A 19,008-nucleotide genomic window follows, 5' to 3' on the forward strand; every position below is an offset into this window, starting at 1 on the left:
TCATTATTAATTTAGTCATATTATCATTTAATCTTATGATTTCTGAATCGTGCTAATTTAGTTTAACTCATTCCATTTTCAGTTAGTTTTATATTGAAAAAAATAGTTAATTTAGTGCTCTTGAATCTCCTTTCCCAAATAATTATAATAATTATTATTATTATTATTTTATTATTATCATTAAGCTAATTATTATTTTTAATAACCATTAAAAGTAACTTGATTGAAGAGTCACTTGTCTAATCAAAAAATTAATTTGGCACATGTCTAAGAGTGCTAATTTGAGAAGGTGACACCTTGTTAATTTCATAACCATTAAAATTCACGCATGACTATATAAATATATGGTTTTAGGGTTCTAATAATCATTTCATAATTTCCAAGTTTTTCTGCTACGTTGCAGATTTCATAAGGAAAACGTCCATAGGAAGCATCGGGCTCCTTGTTTCAAATCCCTTTACCACAATAATACTATATCTTTATTAACTTCATTTTCATTATACGGTTGACTTTTTGCAATATTATATTGGAAAATGATATTTTAATGAATCTCATCAATAATTAGTATCCTAAAACTTTCACGTTCACCGATTTGATTTTGTTAAAAAGTAAGTAAAGTCTGACAATTGGATATTACCTTCAACAATTTTACATTAATTACTTTTCCTCAACACTTATATAAACTATATTTTAAATTTAAAATGAACAATTTATTATGGTATTTTCATTAAACAACCTAAAACGAATCAGGCTAGAGAGGATTTTCATTCCTTCCTTTGTCATATTAAAGAATCTTAAAAAGTTATCACTGCACAGGCTTTCGATTTCAGATGCTTTTCCAAATCTAGAAGACTTGGATATTGATCAGTATAGCAAAGATATGGTTGGATTGCCTAAGGGGCTGTGTAATATCACCTCCTTGAAGATGCTGAGTATTAGTAATTGCCATAAGCTTTTTGAAATATTGCCTAAAGAAATTGGAAACTCGGTGAATTTGAAACTCCTAAGGCTGAGTTCTTGCACAGATTTAGAAGGGATACCAAATTCTATTGCAAGACTTTCAAATCTAACACATATGGACATATCAAACTGCATTAGCCTTCAGAGGACTTTGGCAATCTATGTAATCTTACATTCGCTTAAAGGAGAAAGTTGGATTTTCACATTCTGTAGAATTCGATAACAAAAAAAATAAAAATAAAAAGACAAGATAAATACATATTCAATTAATAATTTTTTTTTAATTTTAAATATTAAAATAAATACGAAAACCTATAATATAGAGCATGTTTTTTGAAATTATTTAATCTCTAAAACAAAATTTTAACAAAATATTTTATAATACATAATTCTCCACTTATACTATAAAATGTAAGTATAAATATTTATTTCTTTTTGGAATTATAAAATTAAATAATGGCTTAAAAGTGTCCAATAATTTGACCAAATATAAAATTTGAACTACATCGATCCTCATGGTACTTTATTTTGAACTTAACATCATTATTTAAAGCGTAGATTTAAATAAAAGTGGAAGCCTTTTTCTTTCTTTACTAAAAGCATGAAGCATTGAACCCATCACAATAAAATTACATCTAATAGATCTAATGCAAACTACGCTACTCTCAATAGCTACATCCCAGTATTATTACAACAAACTACAGTACTCTCAATTAGATTCTTTAATTGAACATTTAAAAAATGTTTATTAAATTTTTTTTTTTACATAATTTAATATACATAATATTTTAATTTATAAAATATTATTTATTAAACAAAAACAAATAATACATATTAAAAAAATAAAAAAAACAAAAAAATATATGTTAAGCGTACCGATTAACATATATTAGACTTTGTAAAATGTTAACTAACATATGTTAACGGATTTTCTAAATACGATTAACATATTATATAAATTCTTTTGGTTTTAATTTTTTTAATATGTATTATTTGTTTTCAAAATATTATTATACATTAAATTATATAAAAAATATTAAATTAAATAAATACTTATTACATTTTAAATTAAAAAATTAAATTAAAAAAATATGTTAATCGAAATTGAAAATCTAACATCTTAATTTGATATATTAAAATAATAATAATAATAATATTAATATTACTATTATTAGTAGTATAAAAAATAAAAAAAAAACTAAAATAAAAAAAATAAAATTCCTTTATTGGTTTTCGGATTAAAAAAAAAGTTGGTTAAGATTTTTTTTTTATTTTAGTTTAATTTTTTCGTTTTTTAATTAATAATTATTATTATTATTATCAAAGATGTACAGGAAGAAATGCTGTTATTACTTTTGAAGTTCCAAACGAAGCAAAAAAAAAACTACTTCATTAGTAATTAATGAGGTATAAGAAGAATCATTCTAGCAATGACCGTTCTCTTTAGTTTTGAGTCTAATTATTTAAACATAAAAAATGAGGAAATGCCTATTATATTTGGTTCTGGTCTTGGTGTGGAAGTTAACTATGTCTCAGAGGCTAATTAACTGGCGAGTATTCAAATTGGATCAGTTAAGTTACTGCAAATATATGATGTATACACACACAGACACATGATGAAGCTTACATTATAAAAAAAAAAAATTATGACTGTGTTGTTGAGAGGTTTGAGAGAGATATAGAATAATTGTTACATGAAGTATTGAATATATGCACAAGATGTGTTTGACATTATGTTAGACCGAGAGAGGGTTGAGAAAGTTAGGTAGTGGGAGTGTTGTTATGTTTGGTCAAGGAAGAGTCATGGTAAGATAGAGAAAAAGAGGGTGTAAAAATAGGGATGAATTTGAAGGCTGTCCGGCTCCTTCTCGCGTTGAATGCAAAGACATTGTGGTGAGACCAAGAAAAAAGAAAAAAAGACTTGGTCAACATCTCTCTGCATGCATGCAATGCAATGCAACCTAAATTATTTCTCCCACCATCTCCTATTCTTGGCTCTTCCTTTTCTTCTCTCTCTCCACATTCTTCCAATGCCATCAAAACTTTTCCACCCTCCAATCCTTCATTCTTCTTCTTCTTCTTCTTCTTCTTCTTCTTCTTCTTCTTCTTCTTCTTCTTCTTCTTCTTCTGCACCCTCATCACTACCTCCTAATTTTTCCTCCGTTCTGGGTCAGCCCCCTCTTCAGGGCGCGCTCGCCGCCCCTAGTGCCTACCATTCACTATGGCACTAAGTGGTAGGCATTTTTGGATCATCTTCATCGTTTTTGAATTAGCACCCTTCTTTCCTCTCTCTTATGCCGCTTCTGACTTAGAATTGCTCCTCAAAATGAAAGAAAGTTTAGAAAACTACGGTTCCTCCTTGGACTCCTGGAACTCTACCACTCCTCCTTGCACCGATGGCCATGCCAACTGGCATGGCATTCTTTGCTACCAAGGAAAAGTGTGGGGCGTTAAGCTTGAGAACATGGGGCTCCAAGGCCTCATTGACATAGATTCTTTAAAGGCCTTGCCTTACCTAAGAACCTTGAGTTTCATGAACAACAGTTTGGAGGGTCCATGGCCAGAAATTCACCACTTGGTTGGTCTCAAGTCTGTTTACCTTTCCAATAACAAGTTTTCTGGGGAGATTCCTTATAGAGCCTTCGAGGGGTTGAAGTGGTTGAAGAAAATTTATCTGTCCAACAACCAATTCTCCGGTTACGTTCCAACTTCGCTCACGGTGTTGCCCAGACTCATAGAGCTCAGGTTGGACGGGAATGAGTTCACTGGTCCCATTCCACGTTTTCATCCCCGCAACAGATTGAGATTGTTTAATGTTGCTAATAATCAGTTGCAGGGTCAGATTCCTTCCACCGTTAGTAGAATGCCGGCTTCTTCCTTTTCTGGTGAGTCACCACAAATTCCAATCTCTCCCTGTTCGATTAAACATGCTCAAAAATATAGGAAGAAGTGAATTTTAAACTTTAACTCAATTTTATATTCGATAAACTCACCATAAAACCGAGGAAATTGATGACTATCGAACTCGGGAAATTGATTACTAGACACTTAAATTTAGTCGGTTGATACTGAAGAGATGAAGAATAAAAACGTATAATATAAACGAGATGTAACAGAAAACAAAACAAAGTCAAAAGATGCATGCCTAATGTTTGAAGTAATACAAAGCATTCAATCTAAACTAGTACATGAAATGAGCAGGTAATGAAAGGTTATGTGGAGACCCATTGGAGTCATGCATCTCGAAGCCCTCCACTGCGAGCATCGTTGGGGCAGTGGTGGTTGTTTGCATGGCGGTGCTTGTGATTGGAATAGTAGTGCTCATGATTCACAGAAAACAGAACGGAGCGTGTGGAGCGAAATTGGGGAATCCACCCGGCAGCATCAGCAAAGGGCGTTTGAGGGACGTGGGTGATGAGAGCCGCAGGTCCGCAGGGTCAATGAGCTCCACAGACACCAGAAAAGCTGAACACTTGAGACTCTCTTTTCTGAGAGATGACAGAGAAATGTTTGACCTGCAAGAGTTGCTGAGAGCTTCTGCTGAGATTTTGGGAAGTGGCTGCTTCAGCTCTTCATACAAGGCTGCTTTGGTGAATGGGCCAACAATAGTGGTGAAGAGGTTCAAGCAGATGAACAATGTGGGGAAGGAAGAGTTCCAAGATCACATGAGAAGGCTAGGGAGGTTGAGTCATCCTAATTTGCTTCCTCCAGTGGCTTACTATTACAGAAGAGAAGAGAAGCTCGTGGTCACAGACTATGTTCAGAATGGAAGTCTCGCTGTTCGCCTTCATGGTATGTATTATCAACTTTTTTCACCCTTTTTTGTTCATGAATTGAAACTGATTAGCAGTTCACCATTCCTAAATTGGCTCTCTCTTCATGGAAGTCAAGAAGTTATAGATAGACTTAGATACTGAATAGATAAATACTTGAGGTTGTTATGGTAGAGATAGTGATACATAAATGGTTTTTGTATCAGGGCACCAAGCCCTGGGAGAACCAAGCCTTGAGTGGCCAATCCGGTTGAAGATTGTGAAAGGCATAGCAAAAGGTCTTGAATATCTATACAGGGACATGCCAAGCCTAATTGCCCCACATGGAAATCTGAAGTCTTCTAACGTTCTGTTGAGCCAATCTTTTGAGCCTCTTCTGACAGACTATGGCCTAGTTCCAATGATAAACCAGGAATTGGCTCAGGACATCATGGTGATATACAAGTCTCCTGAGTATTTGCAACAAGGAAGGATCACAAAGAAGACTGATGTGTGGTGTCTTGGAATACTGATTCTGGAGATCCTAACTGGGAAGTTCCCAGCAAACTTTTTGCAAAAGGGTAAAGGGAGTGAGGTGAGTTTGGCAAGTTGGGTGGATTCAGTGGTGCCAGAAGAGTGGACCAATGCTGTGTTTGATCAAGAAATGGGGGCAACTAAGAACAGTGAAGGAGAGATGGGGAAGCTTTTGAAGATTGCTTTGAATTGTTGTGAGGCGGATGTGGATAAGAGGTGGGATTTAAAGGAAGCTGTAGAGAATATTCTTGAGGTGAAGCAAAGGGATGGTGATCAAGAAAATTTTTTAACTTCTTATGCTAGTGATGCAGAATTGATTTCTTCAACTTAAAAATGTTGAGACCGCCTTAGTTATTGGTTCATTCCTTGATTTTATGTCCTTCTCACAGACATGAATCAGATATGAATTAGTTTACCTGAGACATCTTCTTCATCTCACATATTATCTTTCATGCTGTAATAATCATGCTTGGTCAAAAAAAAAATGGAGGAAAAACTAAATTAATGGAAAACATATCGGCTTCACCTTAAAATTTAACAACCAATGGCCTGGTTGATTGTCTTTTGGAATATGCTTAAATTCATTTTCTAAATGATTAAGCATAAACTTACATCACTATATATGATTAGTTATAAGATTAGTCATGAAGTGTATTTTTTATCTTTTAATATTTTTTTGGTAAATTTAACCTCTAAATTTCTTCTTTTGTTTCTTTGTTAAGGTTAAACTACCACCATAACAAGTACACCAATTACAATAACAAATAATAAGTATTTATCATTTTTTTTCTAAAGAACTTATAACACATACGATAACTTTTATAATTTATAACTCAATTAAACAATGTTCATAAAAAACAGTATCATCAAATAAATTATGTGCAACAAAAATTTATTATAAATTATTTACTACTGTTAAATAATTTAATGCATAAGAAATTAATAAATGTTAACAGGATTTTTAGTACGGTTAACCTATTTTTTAATATTTTTTAACATGTTTTATTTGTTTTTAATAATAAATAATACTTTATAAATTAAAATATTATTATATATTAAATTACATAAACAATATTAAATTAAATAAACATTTATTAAATTTTAAGAAAAAACATATTAAATTTAAGAAAAAACATATTAAATTTAAAATAACAATAAAAAATTAAAATAATAAATAATAAATTTTGAAAATAAAAAATAAAACAAAAAACAACAATTAACAAAATTTAACAAAATTTCAAATAAAAAATAAAAAAAAATTAAATAACAACTAAATACGATTACAATATTTAAAAAAATCAACTAAAATTAAATTAAATAATTATAAACAAATAACAAAAATTCATATAATTTCAAACAAAAAAATTATTTTAATAAAAATTATTAAATATTACAAATTTAGTAAAACAAACAACATAAAATTAACTAAGAAAAAACATACAATTTAAAATAACAATAAAAAAACAAAAATTACACAACAATTTAAAACAAAAGTTAACATTTTGCCGGTACTAATACCTTTAATTTTTTAATTTTTTATTTATGATTTATTATAATATTTTTAAAGTAAATTGTAATTTATATTGATTTTTATATAATTTTGTAATATTTAATAATTGTTATTAAAATAATTTTGTTTGTTTGAAATTATATGATTTTTTTTTATTTTTTTATAATTGTTTAATTCAATTTGATTTGATTTTTTTAAATATTGTAAATTTATTTTGTTTTTATTTATTCTTTCTTGTTTTTTATTTGAAATTTTTTTAATTAGTTTTTTTTTATTTGTTTGTTTTGTTTTGAATTTTCAAAATTTATTATTTTTTATTTTAATTTGTTTTGTTATTTTAAATTTAATATGTTTATTTCGTAAATATATTTGAAATTATATTTTCTTAACCTGGTTTTGAAAAATCAGTTAAAAATTTGTTGACTTTCAAAAATCCAATAAAAGTTAATTGACTTTCTAAAATTATTAAGCAAAATGTATTTAAAATCTTATTCGATTTTTGAAAAATCATTAAACTCTTAAAAAAATTTGAAATTCGATTAAAGGATAAAATAAATGTGAAACCATCTCAGAAAAAAAGGAAAGAAAAGTAAAAATAAATTAATTTAATAAAAAAAGTTAAAGGTTGTGAATGACTCTTTTATAAGATGTGCTTCACCATACTTCTTACGTAATAGAGCAGACTTCTTTGATTCCTCCTAGTCAGAAAATGTGCTTTACAAAAAGAAAAAGAAAGTTGAAATTTATCTATTCAACTCCTACCTTATAAACACTTAACTCAGTGTAGTTGGACAACTGACTCTCTTAACATTTCTAAAACGAGATAGATAAAACTCAAATTAGTTTTCTTAAATTTTTGAAAACAAATAGCAAATTGATTAAATAAACGGTGTGATATTCATACATCAACTTAAATAGAACGTTAAAATATGTTAAATATTTTATTAATAGATATTAGACAATCAAATATTATGTTATTTATAATTTAAATATTATTATAATTTATGTACATATGATACTCTATTCTTTGAAATAATATATCAAAATTATTCTTTAACTTTTTAATATGATATCAGAACCAAACACTGATATTTTCTACAATATAGGAATCAGTGTTTCTTTTGTTCGTTGAATATTTCTGATAGCTCATCCCGATAAAAATTAATCGGAGAAACATGATTCTGGAACTTCCATGACTTTCGAGAGTTATATTTCTACTGTTACCAGATTTGTTACTAAGAGTAGTGGTTGGATAATTGATTCATGTGCTATTGATCATATGACTTGTGATCCTTATATATTTACTAATTTTTTCTCTAATTGTTCTAAAACTGTTATTATTAATGTGAATGAGGTCTTATCTCTTATTGATGGTGAACGATTATATTATCTTGAAAATGTCTCACAACAAACCCATAACAGAGGATTGACATGTCTTGCGACATACAAGATAAAAATAAATTTAGTTATGGTATAAACGGTTAAGACATCCCTCTTTTGGTTATTTAAAAAAATTATTTTCATCATTATTTCATAAATGCAATATTTCTGATTTTTTTGTGAAATTTGTGTTATGGCAAATAATCATGGTGTTGTGTTTCCTTTAAAAAATAAAAACAATAAAAATTGATTTTCCTTTTTCACTAATTTACACCGATGTTTAGGACCCTGGCCCACAACCTACACATAATGGAAAATAATAGTTTATCAGTTTTATTGTTGATGATTGTACTAGAGTAACCTGAGTGCTTTTTCTTAAACATAAAAGTGATGTATGTGATGTGGTTCTTTCCTTCTATCATATGATCGTTACACAACTCAACACATCTATCAAGGTCATTCGATCAGACAATAAAGGGGAATATTTTAAGACTAAACTAATAGAGTTCATGAACTCTAAAGGCATCTTGCACCAAACTACATGTCCTTATTCACCACAACAAAATGGAGTGGCTAAGAGGAAAAATAGACATATATTAGAGGTGACAAGATCACTTTTGATATATGGTAATGTCCCATCTCATTTATGGGGTGAGGTTGTGAGCTTTGTCATTTATTTAATTAATCGAACTCCTACTTGTGTGCTTAACTTTTGAAGGCCTTTCAATGTGTTGTCTGATCATTGTATCCTTCCTCCCGTAGTTTATTTACCATCTCATATTTTTGGATGTGTTATATATGTTCACTTACACCCACATCAACGTACAAAACTTGAAGAACGAGCAATCAAATGTGTTTTTGTTGGGTATGGATCAACTCAAAATGGTTATTGTACTTACCATCCATCATCAAAGAAATTTTATATCTCTTTGGATGTGACATTTAATGAAGCATGAACATTTTTATGTTGATTCTCCACTTCAGGGAGGCAATGAAAGTGAAATGCATAATCATGATATTAGTATGTTTGAAAAATTATATTGTGAAGATAAGTTAACGTATGAGGATCATTCTGCAGGAAGTGATCCAATCCTAAATATGGACATTTCTTTTCTGGATAATACAATGCCTTGTGATCATAACCAATTGGCTCAATCTACTCCATAAGTTCAACTTGACTCTTCAGAGGTACCTTCTGATCCTATCTATGATAATACTAATTTAGATGAAATTAATCATGGAATTAATTATTGTCTACGTGATACCATCAGCACACCAAATATGGAGTCTACTATGATTTAATATAATCTTCCACCTCGTTCTAACCGTGGTCAACTTCCAGCTAAATATGAACCAGACCTCCAAGCCAAAATTAAATATCCCATTAATAAATATGTGTCATCTCACAGGTTATCTCAGTCATATGCATCATTTGTATCTCAATTATCTTCAATTTCTATTTCTAGTAATATACAAGAAGTTTTGGCAGATCCTAGATGGATTAAAACAATGGTTGAGGAGATGACAACTTTAGAAAGAAAAAAAACAACAAGAGGGAAGAAAATTGTGGACTGCAAATGTGGATTTACAACTAAGAATAAAGCTGATGGAACTATTGAGAGGTATAAAGCATTGTGAGAATACTTTTGTCGCTAGCAAAAAACCAAGATTAACTTCTTATATAATTTGATGTGAAAAATGTTTTCCTACATGGAGAAATTTAAGAAGAAATTTATATGGATTCTCCACCAGGCATGACAAATTCAATTGGAATGAAGCTTTGCAAATTAAAGAAGGCTCTGTATGAATTGAAACAATCCCCAAGAACATGGTTTGAAAGGTTTACCAAGTCTATGAAGGTTTTTGGCTATAGAGCAAGTAACTCTGATCACACCCTATTTTTGAAGAGAGAAAAAGGAAAAATTACAGCTTTGATTATATATGTATGTGACATTATTATTACAGGAAATGACCAAGATGAGATTTTTAGTTTACAACATTACCTTGCATTTGATTTTTGAGATGAAACAACTTGGAAACCTCAAATATTTTTTGGGTATTGAAGTAGTTAGATCAAAACATGACATTTTCATATGCCAAAGAAAATATACTATTGACTTACTATTAGAAACTGGGTTGCTTGGGAGTAAATCGGCTGATACACCAATTGAACAAAATCATAAACTCTTTAATGCTTAAATTCAACAAGCATAGACAGAGGAAGATACCAAAGACTGGTAGGAAAAATAATTTATTTATGTCATACACGTCCATATATCACCTATGCAGTGAATGTTGTTAGTCAATTCATGCATGACCTACGAAAGCTTCATATGGATTTTGTTGAGAGGATTTTGAGATATTTGAAGTCCGCTCATGGAAAAGTAATTTTGTTCTCAAATCATGGAAACTTAAAGGTAAGAGGGTACACTGATGCAGATTGGACAGGTTCAAAAGATAATAGAATATCTACCTCTGGATACTTTACTTTTGTAGGAGGGAATCTTTTAACTTTGAGGAGTAAAAAAGAGTCTGTAGTAGCAAGATCTACTGTTGAAACAAAATTCAGAGGCATGACACTAGGTGTATGTGAACTTTTGTGGATTAAAAATGTGTTATCAAATTTAGACTTTAAACCAAATGAAACTATGAGTTTGTACTGTGACAATATTTCAGCTATAATAATTGCTCACAATCTTGTGCAACAAGATAGAACAAAACATGTGGAAATTGATAGACATTTCATCAAAGAGAAGCTTGAAGCTGAAATAGTTTTCTTTCCTTTCATAATATCAGAATTGCAATTGGCTGCTTTTCTCACTATAAGAGTGTCAATAAGATTGTTTAATGGAAATGTGTGATATCTTTGTATCAACTTGAGTGAGAGTGTTAAGGTATGTCAAATATTTTACTAACAGACAATCAAATATTGTGTTATTTATAATTTAGATATTATTATAATTTGTACAAATTTATGAATTTATTATTAGTTAATAGATGAAGAATTATAACGAATTTGATTTTAATTTTTAAAGTTAAAAATATTTTAATATCTCAAATCTAAAAAAAAAAATACACTTTTAATCTTGAACACTAAATTTGAATATTTAAAATGTTTTTGTAAAACGTTTTTTAATATTTAATCTCTAATTGCACTTTTTAAATTAAAAGGACCAAAACTATTTTTTTTAAAAAGTTAAATGAAGAAAATGAAGCAATTCCAAATTTGATATAAAAAGCATAACTAAACGTAATAATTGTAAGAAAACATGAAAAATATCTAAGTGGGGTGAAAAAATTGAGAGTGATTGGAATACAATATTGGTACCAAGAAAATAAAGACGGCGTCGTTTGAAGGGATGCGTGGTGTGCAAGAACGAAAGAAATGGAAGATGAGATAAATGAAGAAAACTGAACAAATTCAATACGTTTTCTTCTCTCTGTTTCTTCAGCTTCTTCTTCTATCGTTGCTTTTCTTCTGCTTCCTTCAATATCTTCTTCTCCTTCTCCCATTTCCATCCAACCATGCTTCATCGCTCACTCCTCTCCAACCATTCGCTTCTTTATCTTCGTGCTTATCATCCAACGCCCATCCATTACCTACTATCCAGGTTGCAGGTAAACAATCATGTCCCTCCATTCTTTTCTTTAAAATACTTTTTTCCTATACCACTTTATTCCATTTTTTATTTTTTATTTTCTAAAAAAAAGATTTAAATAGACCAAATTTTATTTTTATTGGTTGAAAATTTAATATATACATAAAAGTAAAGTTGACAAATCACGTGTGGTGGTTGTTGCTGATAACGTTTCCACCACTTTTCGTGCAAAAAGAAAAGTCTTTTATGTTGTTTTTCCTAAGAAATTTCCGAAGAGTATCGTGACAAGACATGCATAAGGACAATAATTTAAGACCATACGATTTCTGCAATAATTGTTGAACACGATTCCGGTTCGTTCAATAGTTGTTTGTTTTTTTATTTCATTTAATAATTTTTGTCCACCTTACACGCGCCCCACCTTTCGCGGCAGGAACGTACGTTTAAAACGCTCCAGAAGTGATTTATTGCGTTTTAAACATCTTGGACAGCTTCCTCGGTCTAAGGCTGTAATTTCTATCAACTTGACTGGAACGTATATAAAAAAACAAAAAATGCTAATTGGAATTTGGTCACATGTCCTTCTAGATATTAATTGATGTGTCCAGATTTTTAACTTGTGCTTGGTTTGGAACGTTGAAAATAAGAAAGAAAAAAGGTAATGGAGTGAAACAAAAGCCAGGATGGAATATGAAATGTAAAAAATTAGCCAAGCTCACAGATTTTTTAATTAGTGGGACTAACGTAAATCAAACAAAAGTTCTTTTTTTAATATATATGTACAGTTTTTTTACTAAACAACCTAAATATTATCTAATTAAAGCATTTACGCGTCTTGAAACGGCGAAAGTCACTGGAAACGAACGCGAAGAACTCAACGCAGATTCCAGATCCTGCTCATAAATACTGTCTTTCGCGCTCTCATTTTAATCTTTTCAATTTCAATAGCTACCAACTTACCGTTGCTTCGCTCCAAATCGCAAATTAAATTATCCCCAAAAAGAAGGACTCAAGACGCAAAATCACAAATTCGTAGGAGGTTTGAGCAATTTTCTCGAAGGCACAAGTTTTTTCTTTTCGACTTTGATGTCTCAGAGTATATAGATAACTGTCTCATTTTGTTCTAAAACTTCAATTTTATGCAACATCACTGACTTTTGTCTTTCACAACTTGTTCCTTGTTTGATTCAGCAGAGTAAGGAAGCAAAAGATTGGCTATCATGGGAGAGACCAATCAACTTGTTATTTTGACAAGATTTCAAGATGCAATGAGAATGGTCATGGACATAGTCGAAAGAGGTAGGAAGAACAAAAGGAGCAAGCGAATACTTAGGTCAACCCTAAAAAATATGACTCTAGTGGTGCAGGAGATAAAGCAATACAATGAACACTTGAATCCACCCAGAGAAGAAATCATCACTCTTGTCAAAGAAAAAGATGCAGGGGAAGAGCTTGTGTGCAATTCATGCTCCCGGAGCTTGTGGTGGACCAAATTTCTATCTTGGTTTTCACTCTACGGGGAGGGACTTTTGCATGAGAAAAATGATTCGCTTACTGCGGATGACAAACAAGTTAAGGATATCAAATATACACTGTACAAGTTAAGAGAGATTATTGAGCTTCTTGATATAGAGAATTTTGAGCAGAAACTTAAAGGATCTGGAACGCCAATTAAGTTTCCTTATGGCGTTCCTGAAAACCCTGAATTTACTGTTGGCTTCGTTCCACTCTTGAGCAAGTTGAAGATGGAGGTTCTCCAGGAAGGTGTGTTCACCCTTTTGTTGTCTGGCCTGGGTGGATCTGGTAAAACAACCTTGGCTACAATGCTCTGTAAGGATAAAGAAGTCAAGGGTAAGAGGTCATTCTTCTTTTGTTCTCTCATGGCTGATAAATTGGCTGACTAATTCTTTATAACTTCATTTGTGGATCCCCTAACCAACACTCATAAAGAACTTTGTTTAGAGTGATTGTTATCCCCTAACCAATTCTTCATAACTTCATTTATAGGTCCTCTATCACACATTAAAAGACAGACGAAAAAAAGTTCTCTGAAGATTTGTTTGTAGTGATAGATATGATCTCATCAATGCTTTCATAAATTCACTTATATATCCTCTATCTCATACATACAATTCTCTGTCATAAACTACTAAACTTTCACTAAAGATAGTAGAAAAAGGATGAAAAATGTTTGTTTGATAATTGCAAACATGTATGGAAGTTTATATATGTAACTGTTGAAAATTGTGGCAAGCCAAATGTTTTGAATCCCTATTTCTGTGATATAGGACAGTTTAAAACAGAGCTCATACTTTCTGTATACTGATATCCTTTGATAGATTGATTCGTGTCTTTACATCTTCTAGAACATCATATTCTTTGCAAATACTGCTTTAACAGATTAGAGAAGCATTTTCTTTTGATATGAGTTAATTTATTTTCTTTTCTGTTCTTCGACGTTCATTTAGTAAAATATTGTTTTTGTTTGGTTCAAGACATCAAAGCAAATGCTGTGGACTGACAGATCTCTTTGCTTTCACCAGGTAAATTCAAGAACAATATTTTGTTTGTCACCTTCTCCCAAACGCCTAAGTTGAAGAATATCGTAGAGAGATTATTTGAACATTGTGGCTACCACGTGCCTGAGTTTGTAAGTGATGAAGATGCAATTAAACGGTTGGAAATTTTGATGAGGAAAATTGAGGGAAGTCCACTGTTGTTGGTTTTGGATGATGTTTGGCCAGGCTCGGAAGCCCTTGTTGAGAAGTTTAAATTCCAGATGTCTGATTATAAAATTTTGGTGATTTCAAGGGTTGCATTTCCAAAATTTGGCACCCCATTTATCTTGAAATCCCTTGCTCATGAAGATGCAATGACCCTTTTCCGTCATCACGCTCTCTTGGAAGAAAACAGTTCAAAATGCAGTTTAAGTATTCCTGACGAAGAAATTATCCAAAAGGTGCTTATTCTTTACTTTCTGACACGTGGGTGTGTAATCAATAACTGCCCTTCTTGTCTGAAGTCATTCACTTGAAGTAGACATTTCAAGATAGGAAGGACATAACCTCGTGCAATTAAAATGACACTTATTGATGAGTTAGAGAGTAGAAATCTGTGTCTTAACCCCAAAAGCAATATCATGGTAGATAACCTAGGTACGACCTTTTGTTTACTAACCTTATTTGCTTGCACTGAAATGCAGGTTGTGAGATATTGCAAGGGTTTACCGCTTGCCATTAAAGTGATTGGTAGATCACTGAGTCATCAGTCTATTGAGTTGTGGCAAAAGATGGTGGAGGAGTTGTCAAAAGGTCATTGTATACTTGATTCCAACACTGAATTACTTACTTCCCTCCAAAAGATCTTGGATGTTTTGGAAGATAATCCCATCATCAAAGAGTGCTTCATGGACCTTGGGTTATTTCCTGAAGATCAAAGAATTCCTCTTCCTGCTCTCATTGACATGTGGGCAGAATTGTACAAATTAGATGATGATGGCATAGAGGCAATGGAAATCATAAAAAAATTGGACTCCATGAATCTGGCTAATCTTTTAGTAGCAAGGTGAGATGACTAGTTATTATGCCTTCCCAGCTTCTTAATATACATATAAGGTGAATTTTACTCTAAAATAAACAATTCAATAGCATGTGTAGTTCATGCGAGAATCAATTAGTAACTTGTAAATAGATCAAAATGACCATTTCTCTTGGAGTGAATGTAATCTTCGCACATCATGCAACTCTACATTTTTTTTTTCTTTAACACATTCTGAGGTCAGAAGTTGAAATTCGTAACTTTTCTATCTAATAGAGAGCGTGTATTATATAATCTTGTTGGATAATTTCTCCTTTTACTGAAGATTTATTTTTTTCTGCTCGTTTATCAGGAGAAATACAGGTGACTCAGACAATTACTGCTACAATAACCACTTTGTCGTCCTCCATGATCTTCTAAGAGATCTTGCAATTTATCAAAACAACCGGGAACCAATTGATCAGAGAAAGAGAATTATTACTGGCATAAATGAAAATCAAAGTCAATGGTGGCTTGGGGAAAAGCAACAAGGCACGATGTCCCGCTTGTTGTTAAAATATCGCGGATGGTGTGTTAAACAGACTATTCAACAGGTCTCAGCCCGCATATTGTCGCTGTCAACTGGTTAGTTGTACCGTTTTTAAAGTTTATACTTTTGAAAGTTAAAACTGCTAATAAGAAAGTAGAATTGATTTGCCGTTGATTACTTTTCCCCAACTGACATCATATGGGTTGTTTTTGCAGATGAAACTTGTGCTTCATATTGGTCCGACATACAACCATCCCAAGCAGAAGTTCTGATTTTAAATCTTCAAACTAAGAAGTACACCTTTCCGGAGTTCATGGAGAAAATGATTAAACTAAAAGTCCTTATCGTGACAAATTATGGTTTTCATCATTCTGAAGTGGACAATTTCCAACTACTAGGTTCTGTATCGAACCTGAAAAGAATCAGACTAGAGCGGATTTCTGCTCCTCACTTGAGCGCATTGAAAAATCTGAAAAAGTTAACACTCTACATGTGTAGTAACATAAGCCAGGTTTTTGAAAATGACACCATCCTAGTTTCAGATTCATTTCCAAGTTTATTAGATTTAAACATTGACTATTGCAAGGATATGGTGAGTTTGCCTAATGGTATCTGTGACATTTCCTCTCTAAAGAAGCTCAGCATTACTAACTGCCACAAACTTTGTTCTCTGCCCCAAGAAATTGGGCAGTTGTTGAATTTGGAACTCCTAAACCTAAGTACCTGTACTGACTTGGAAGAGATACCAGATTCTATTCAAAACCTTTCTAAGCTAAGACGACTTAACATCTCAAACTGCATAAGCCTTTCAAATTTACCAGAGGACATTGGTAATCTATGTAATCTCAGAAATCTCAATATGACAAGCTGTGCTAGATGTGAACTGCCATACTCAATAACCAATCTTGAGAATTTAAAAGTAGTGGTATGCGATGAGGAGACAGCTGCCTCATGGGAAGCATTCGAAGCTTTGCTTCCCAATCTGAAGGTGGAGGTTCCTCAAGTTGATGTTAACCTAAACTGGCTTCATTCAATAAGCTCCTAACTCCTAGGACCTTGTCTGCTTCATGGAAGGAAACATTTGAAAGTATGCTTCCCAATCCTAAAGTCAGAGAGGTACCTCAAGTTTATGTATCTTGTATAAAAGTTTCTAACTACACTAGCCCTACTTTTTTTCACTAAGTGTGATGTATTTGCATGTTTCTTGCAAGTTGCAAACAGCAGATGATAATTGAAAAAGGTAGGAGATTGCGTGTAATGTGTGTGGTGTCATGAAATGACATACTTAGTACTACTACGTCGTGTAAGTTTTCTCGTTTCTGAACTTTTATAAAGTATGTCTTTTTATCATAAGATTTAAACTTGTATCCCTCGAATTTTTCGTTCTAATTCGATTCCTGACAAATGTGATGTATTCTTTATCGGAAATCCAATGTCGCAATAAAATAAACATTGGAATGGAGACGTCTAACGACTTCTTGCAAGGTAGATGCATAATCTTTACCAACATAAATTTGCTTATATCCGTAATCTTGTTTCTTAACTTACAAAGTGTGCTTTGTTTATTAACGATGCAAAAGCTGGAGTTTCTAGTTTTTAACTGTCGCACAGACAAGGGACAACTTCTCTGTCGTTTATGGACTTCGGCAAATTTCTCATGACAGTACATTGATTAATTATGTTGTAACATACTTTAATATAATCATTCGTCTCATCCGTAATTCTTTTGTCTTGGACTATAATAATTTATTGAATAGCTTTATATCTTTCAGATAAACTCAAATGACAAACCTCCAATTCCACAAAATTGGATTGGTATTTGAATTTTACAAAATATTTAAATTCTAATTTTAATAATTAGGAAGATGTTTATGAATATATTTATATTGTATACGTTTATCATCTCTTTCTATTTTAATTTATATATTGTAATATTTGAAAACTGAAAAATAACAATAAAGTTATGATACAGCATAAGAAAAATACAGTCAAAGAAATTAATTATGCACGAATAAGAGAAACTTCACCAGTAGCAAACTTCATCTTCCCTTTCCCTTGCCACAAACAAACTCACTATGCATGATATATGATCACTTCACACATACTTTGTCTTGGTAGTGCAATTAAATTATTGTGCCTTATTTTAGCTTTTCTTTTGTAGGTGATATGTGTGGGTTTCATCTGATCATCACACCAAAGATTCACTCTGATCAACCAAAGATTCTTTGGTTGTAAGGTTTAGGATGAGAGAAACATGTTAGTATGAAGATTTATTGGGAAATTGCTTCTCTATTCTAATGGATGATATATATTATTTTCTAAGATTATTGGGTCATATATTTAACATACCCAGAACTTTTCAAAAGCATTCAAATTTAAATCATATAAAACGTACGTTTAACATTTCTAAAAGTAAATTCTAGCAATATTATAAATTTTCCCATTTTGAAAAACAAATTGTAATTGTTAAAATTAAAAATACTTTTCAAAAACTAGATTTTAGAAAGAAAAAAAAAAGGACAGAACTTTTTCTTTTTGAAGCGGAAACCTTTTATCTATTTAATCAATGATAATTAATGGTATTTACAAAGAATCTAGACATTTGATTGCGATTCTCACCTTGAAAATTTTACTTAGGTGAATTCACTACTTCTCTCACATCCTCTTTCAACTTTTATATAAATTCTTATATAAGAAAAAAAAGAATTAATAATTACTTCACTTTAAATTTTACCTCGTATTGCTTGAAGGGAAAACGTGTATTGTGTGGTATGGTTATGAGAGATGTAATGCAGGGGTTAGAGAAAAAAAAAATTACCCTAATCAAAGCAGTCAAAGATATAGAAAAGTTAGGGAGGTGCAGGAATAAAATTTACAAGTGCATCAAAGAAGCCTCTACATAACTTATGCAGATCTATATTTTTTTTCTGTAATTAGTTACAAATTTCTTCTGTCGTATTTTATGCTATATTCTTTTATAAATAGTTTAAATTTATACTTTTCACTTACGACATGTTCAGAGTTTTATTAATGATATTGAAAGAACCAGCATTGTCTATTTGAGGTCACTATTGTGTTTTCTTTTAGGCCACTTAATGTTAGTTATAAATGGTGTGGTACATTTTGTCTGTGTGGCTTATTTGAGAAACATTTAATTCCTTATATAGTATTTGAGATGGTGATTTATCTGGGTGGATTTGAACTCCT

At 31.5% G+C, this 19,008-nt stretch overlaps 2 protein-coding genes and 1 pseudogene across 8 annotated transcripts; all 3 read left to right on the top strand.

The window, feature by feature from the left end:
• Nucleotides 1–3,181: 3,181 nt before the first annotated feature.
• Nucleotides 3,182–5,661, top strand: LOC106766247 (pollen receptor-like kinase 1). The gene is made up of 3 exons (XM_014650991.1): nucleotides 3,182–3,845; nucleotides 4,162–4,752; nucleotides 4,940–5,661. Exons 1-3 carry the CDS (start codon nucleotides 3,182–3,184, stop codon nucleotides 5,575–5,577), a joined length of 1,893 nt encoding a protein of 630 aa, XP_014506477.1. The 3' UTR covers nucleotides 5,578–5,661.
• A 3,780-nt stretch (nucleotides 5,662–9,441) lies between these two features.
• Nucleotides 9,442–10,997, top strand: LOC111241962 (annotated as a pseudogene).
• Nucleotides 10,998–11,421: 424 nt separating this feature from the next.
• LOC106768323 (probable disease resistance protein At5g66900) lies at nucleotides 11,422–17,285 on the top strand. 7 transcript variants are annotated; one of them, XR_001376244.2, is made up of 7 exons: nucleotides 12,517–12,774; nucleotides 12,930–13,586; nucleotides 14,279–14,694; nucleotides 14,938–15,299; nucleotides 15,625–15,896; nucleotides 16,017–16,917; nucleotides 17,013–17,285. XR_001376244.2 is itself a non-coding variant. In XM_014653405.2 (6 exons), the coding sequence occupies exons 2-6, from the start codon at nucleotides 12,956–12,958 to the stop codon at nucleotides 16,844–16,846; spliced, it is 2,511 nt and encodes an 836-aa protein (XP_014508891.1). In that variant the 5' UTR covers nucleotides 11,422–11,754; nucleotides 12,927–12,955; the 3' UTR covers nucleotides 16,847–17,285. The 7 variants fall into 7 exon arrangements, 6 of the variants coding, with proteins under 6 accessions (XP_014508891.1, XP_014508890.1, XP_014508889.1 ...); XM_014653405.2 differs by lacking the exon at nucleotides 12,517–12,774 and adding an exon at nucleotides 11,422–11,754 and having other exon boundaries at nucleotides 12,927–13,586; nucleotides 16,017–17,285; XM_014653404.2 differs by lacking the exon at nucleotides 12,517–12,774 and adding an exon at nucleotides 11,422–11,754 and having other exon boundaries at nucleotides 16,017–17,285.
• Nucleotides 17,286–19,008: the final 1,723 nt, after the last annotated feature.

Source organism: Vigna radiata, chromosome 7 (genome assembly GCF_000741045.1).
Source record: "Vigna radiata var. radiata cultivar VC1973A chromosome 7, Vradiata_ver6, whole genome shotgun sequence".
Classification (NCBI taxonomy): domain Eukaryota; kingdom Viridiplantae; phylum Streptophyta; class Magnoliopsida; order Fabales; family Fabaceae; genus Vigna; species Vigna radiata.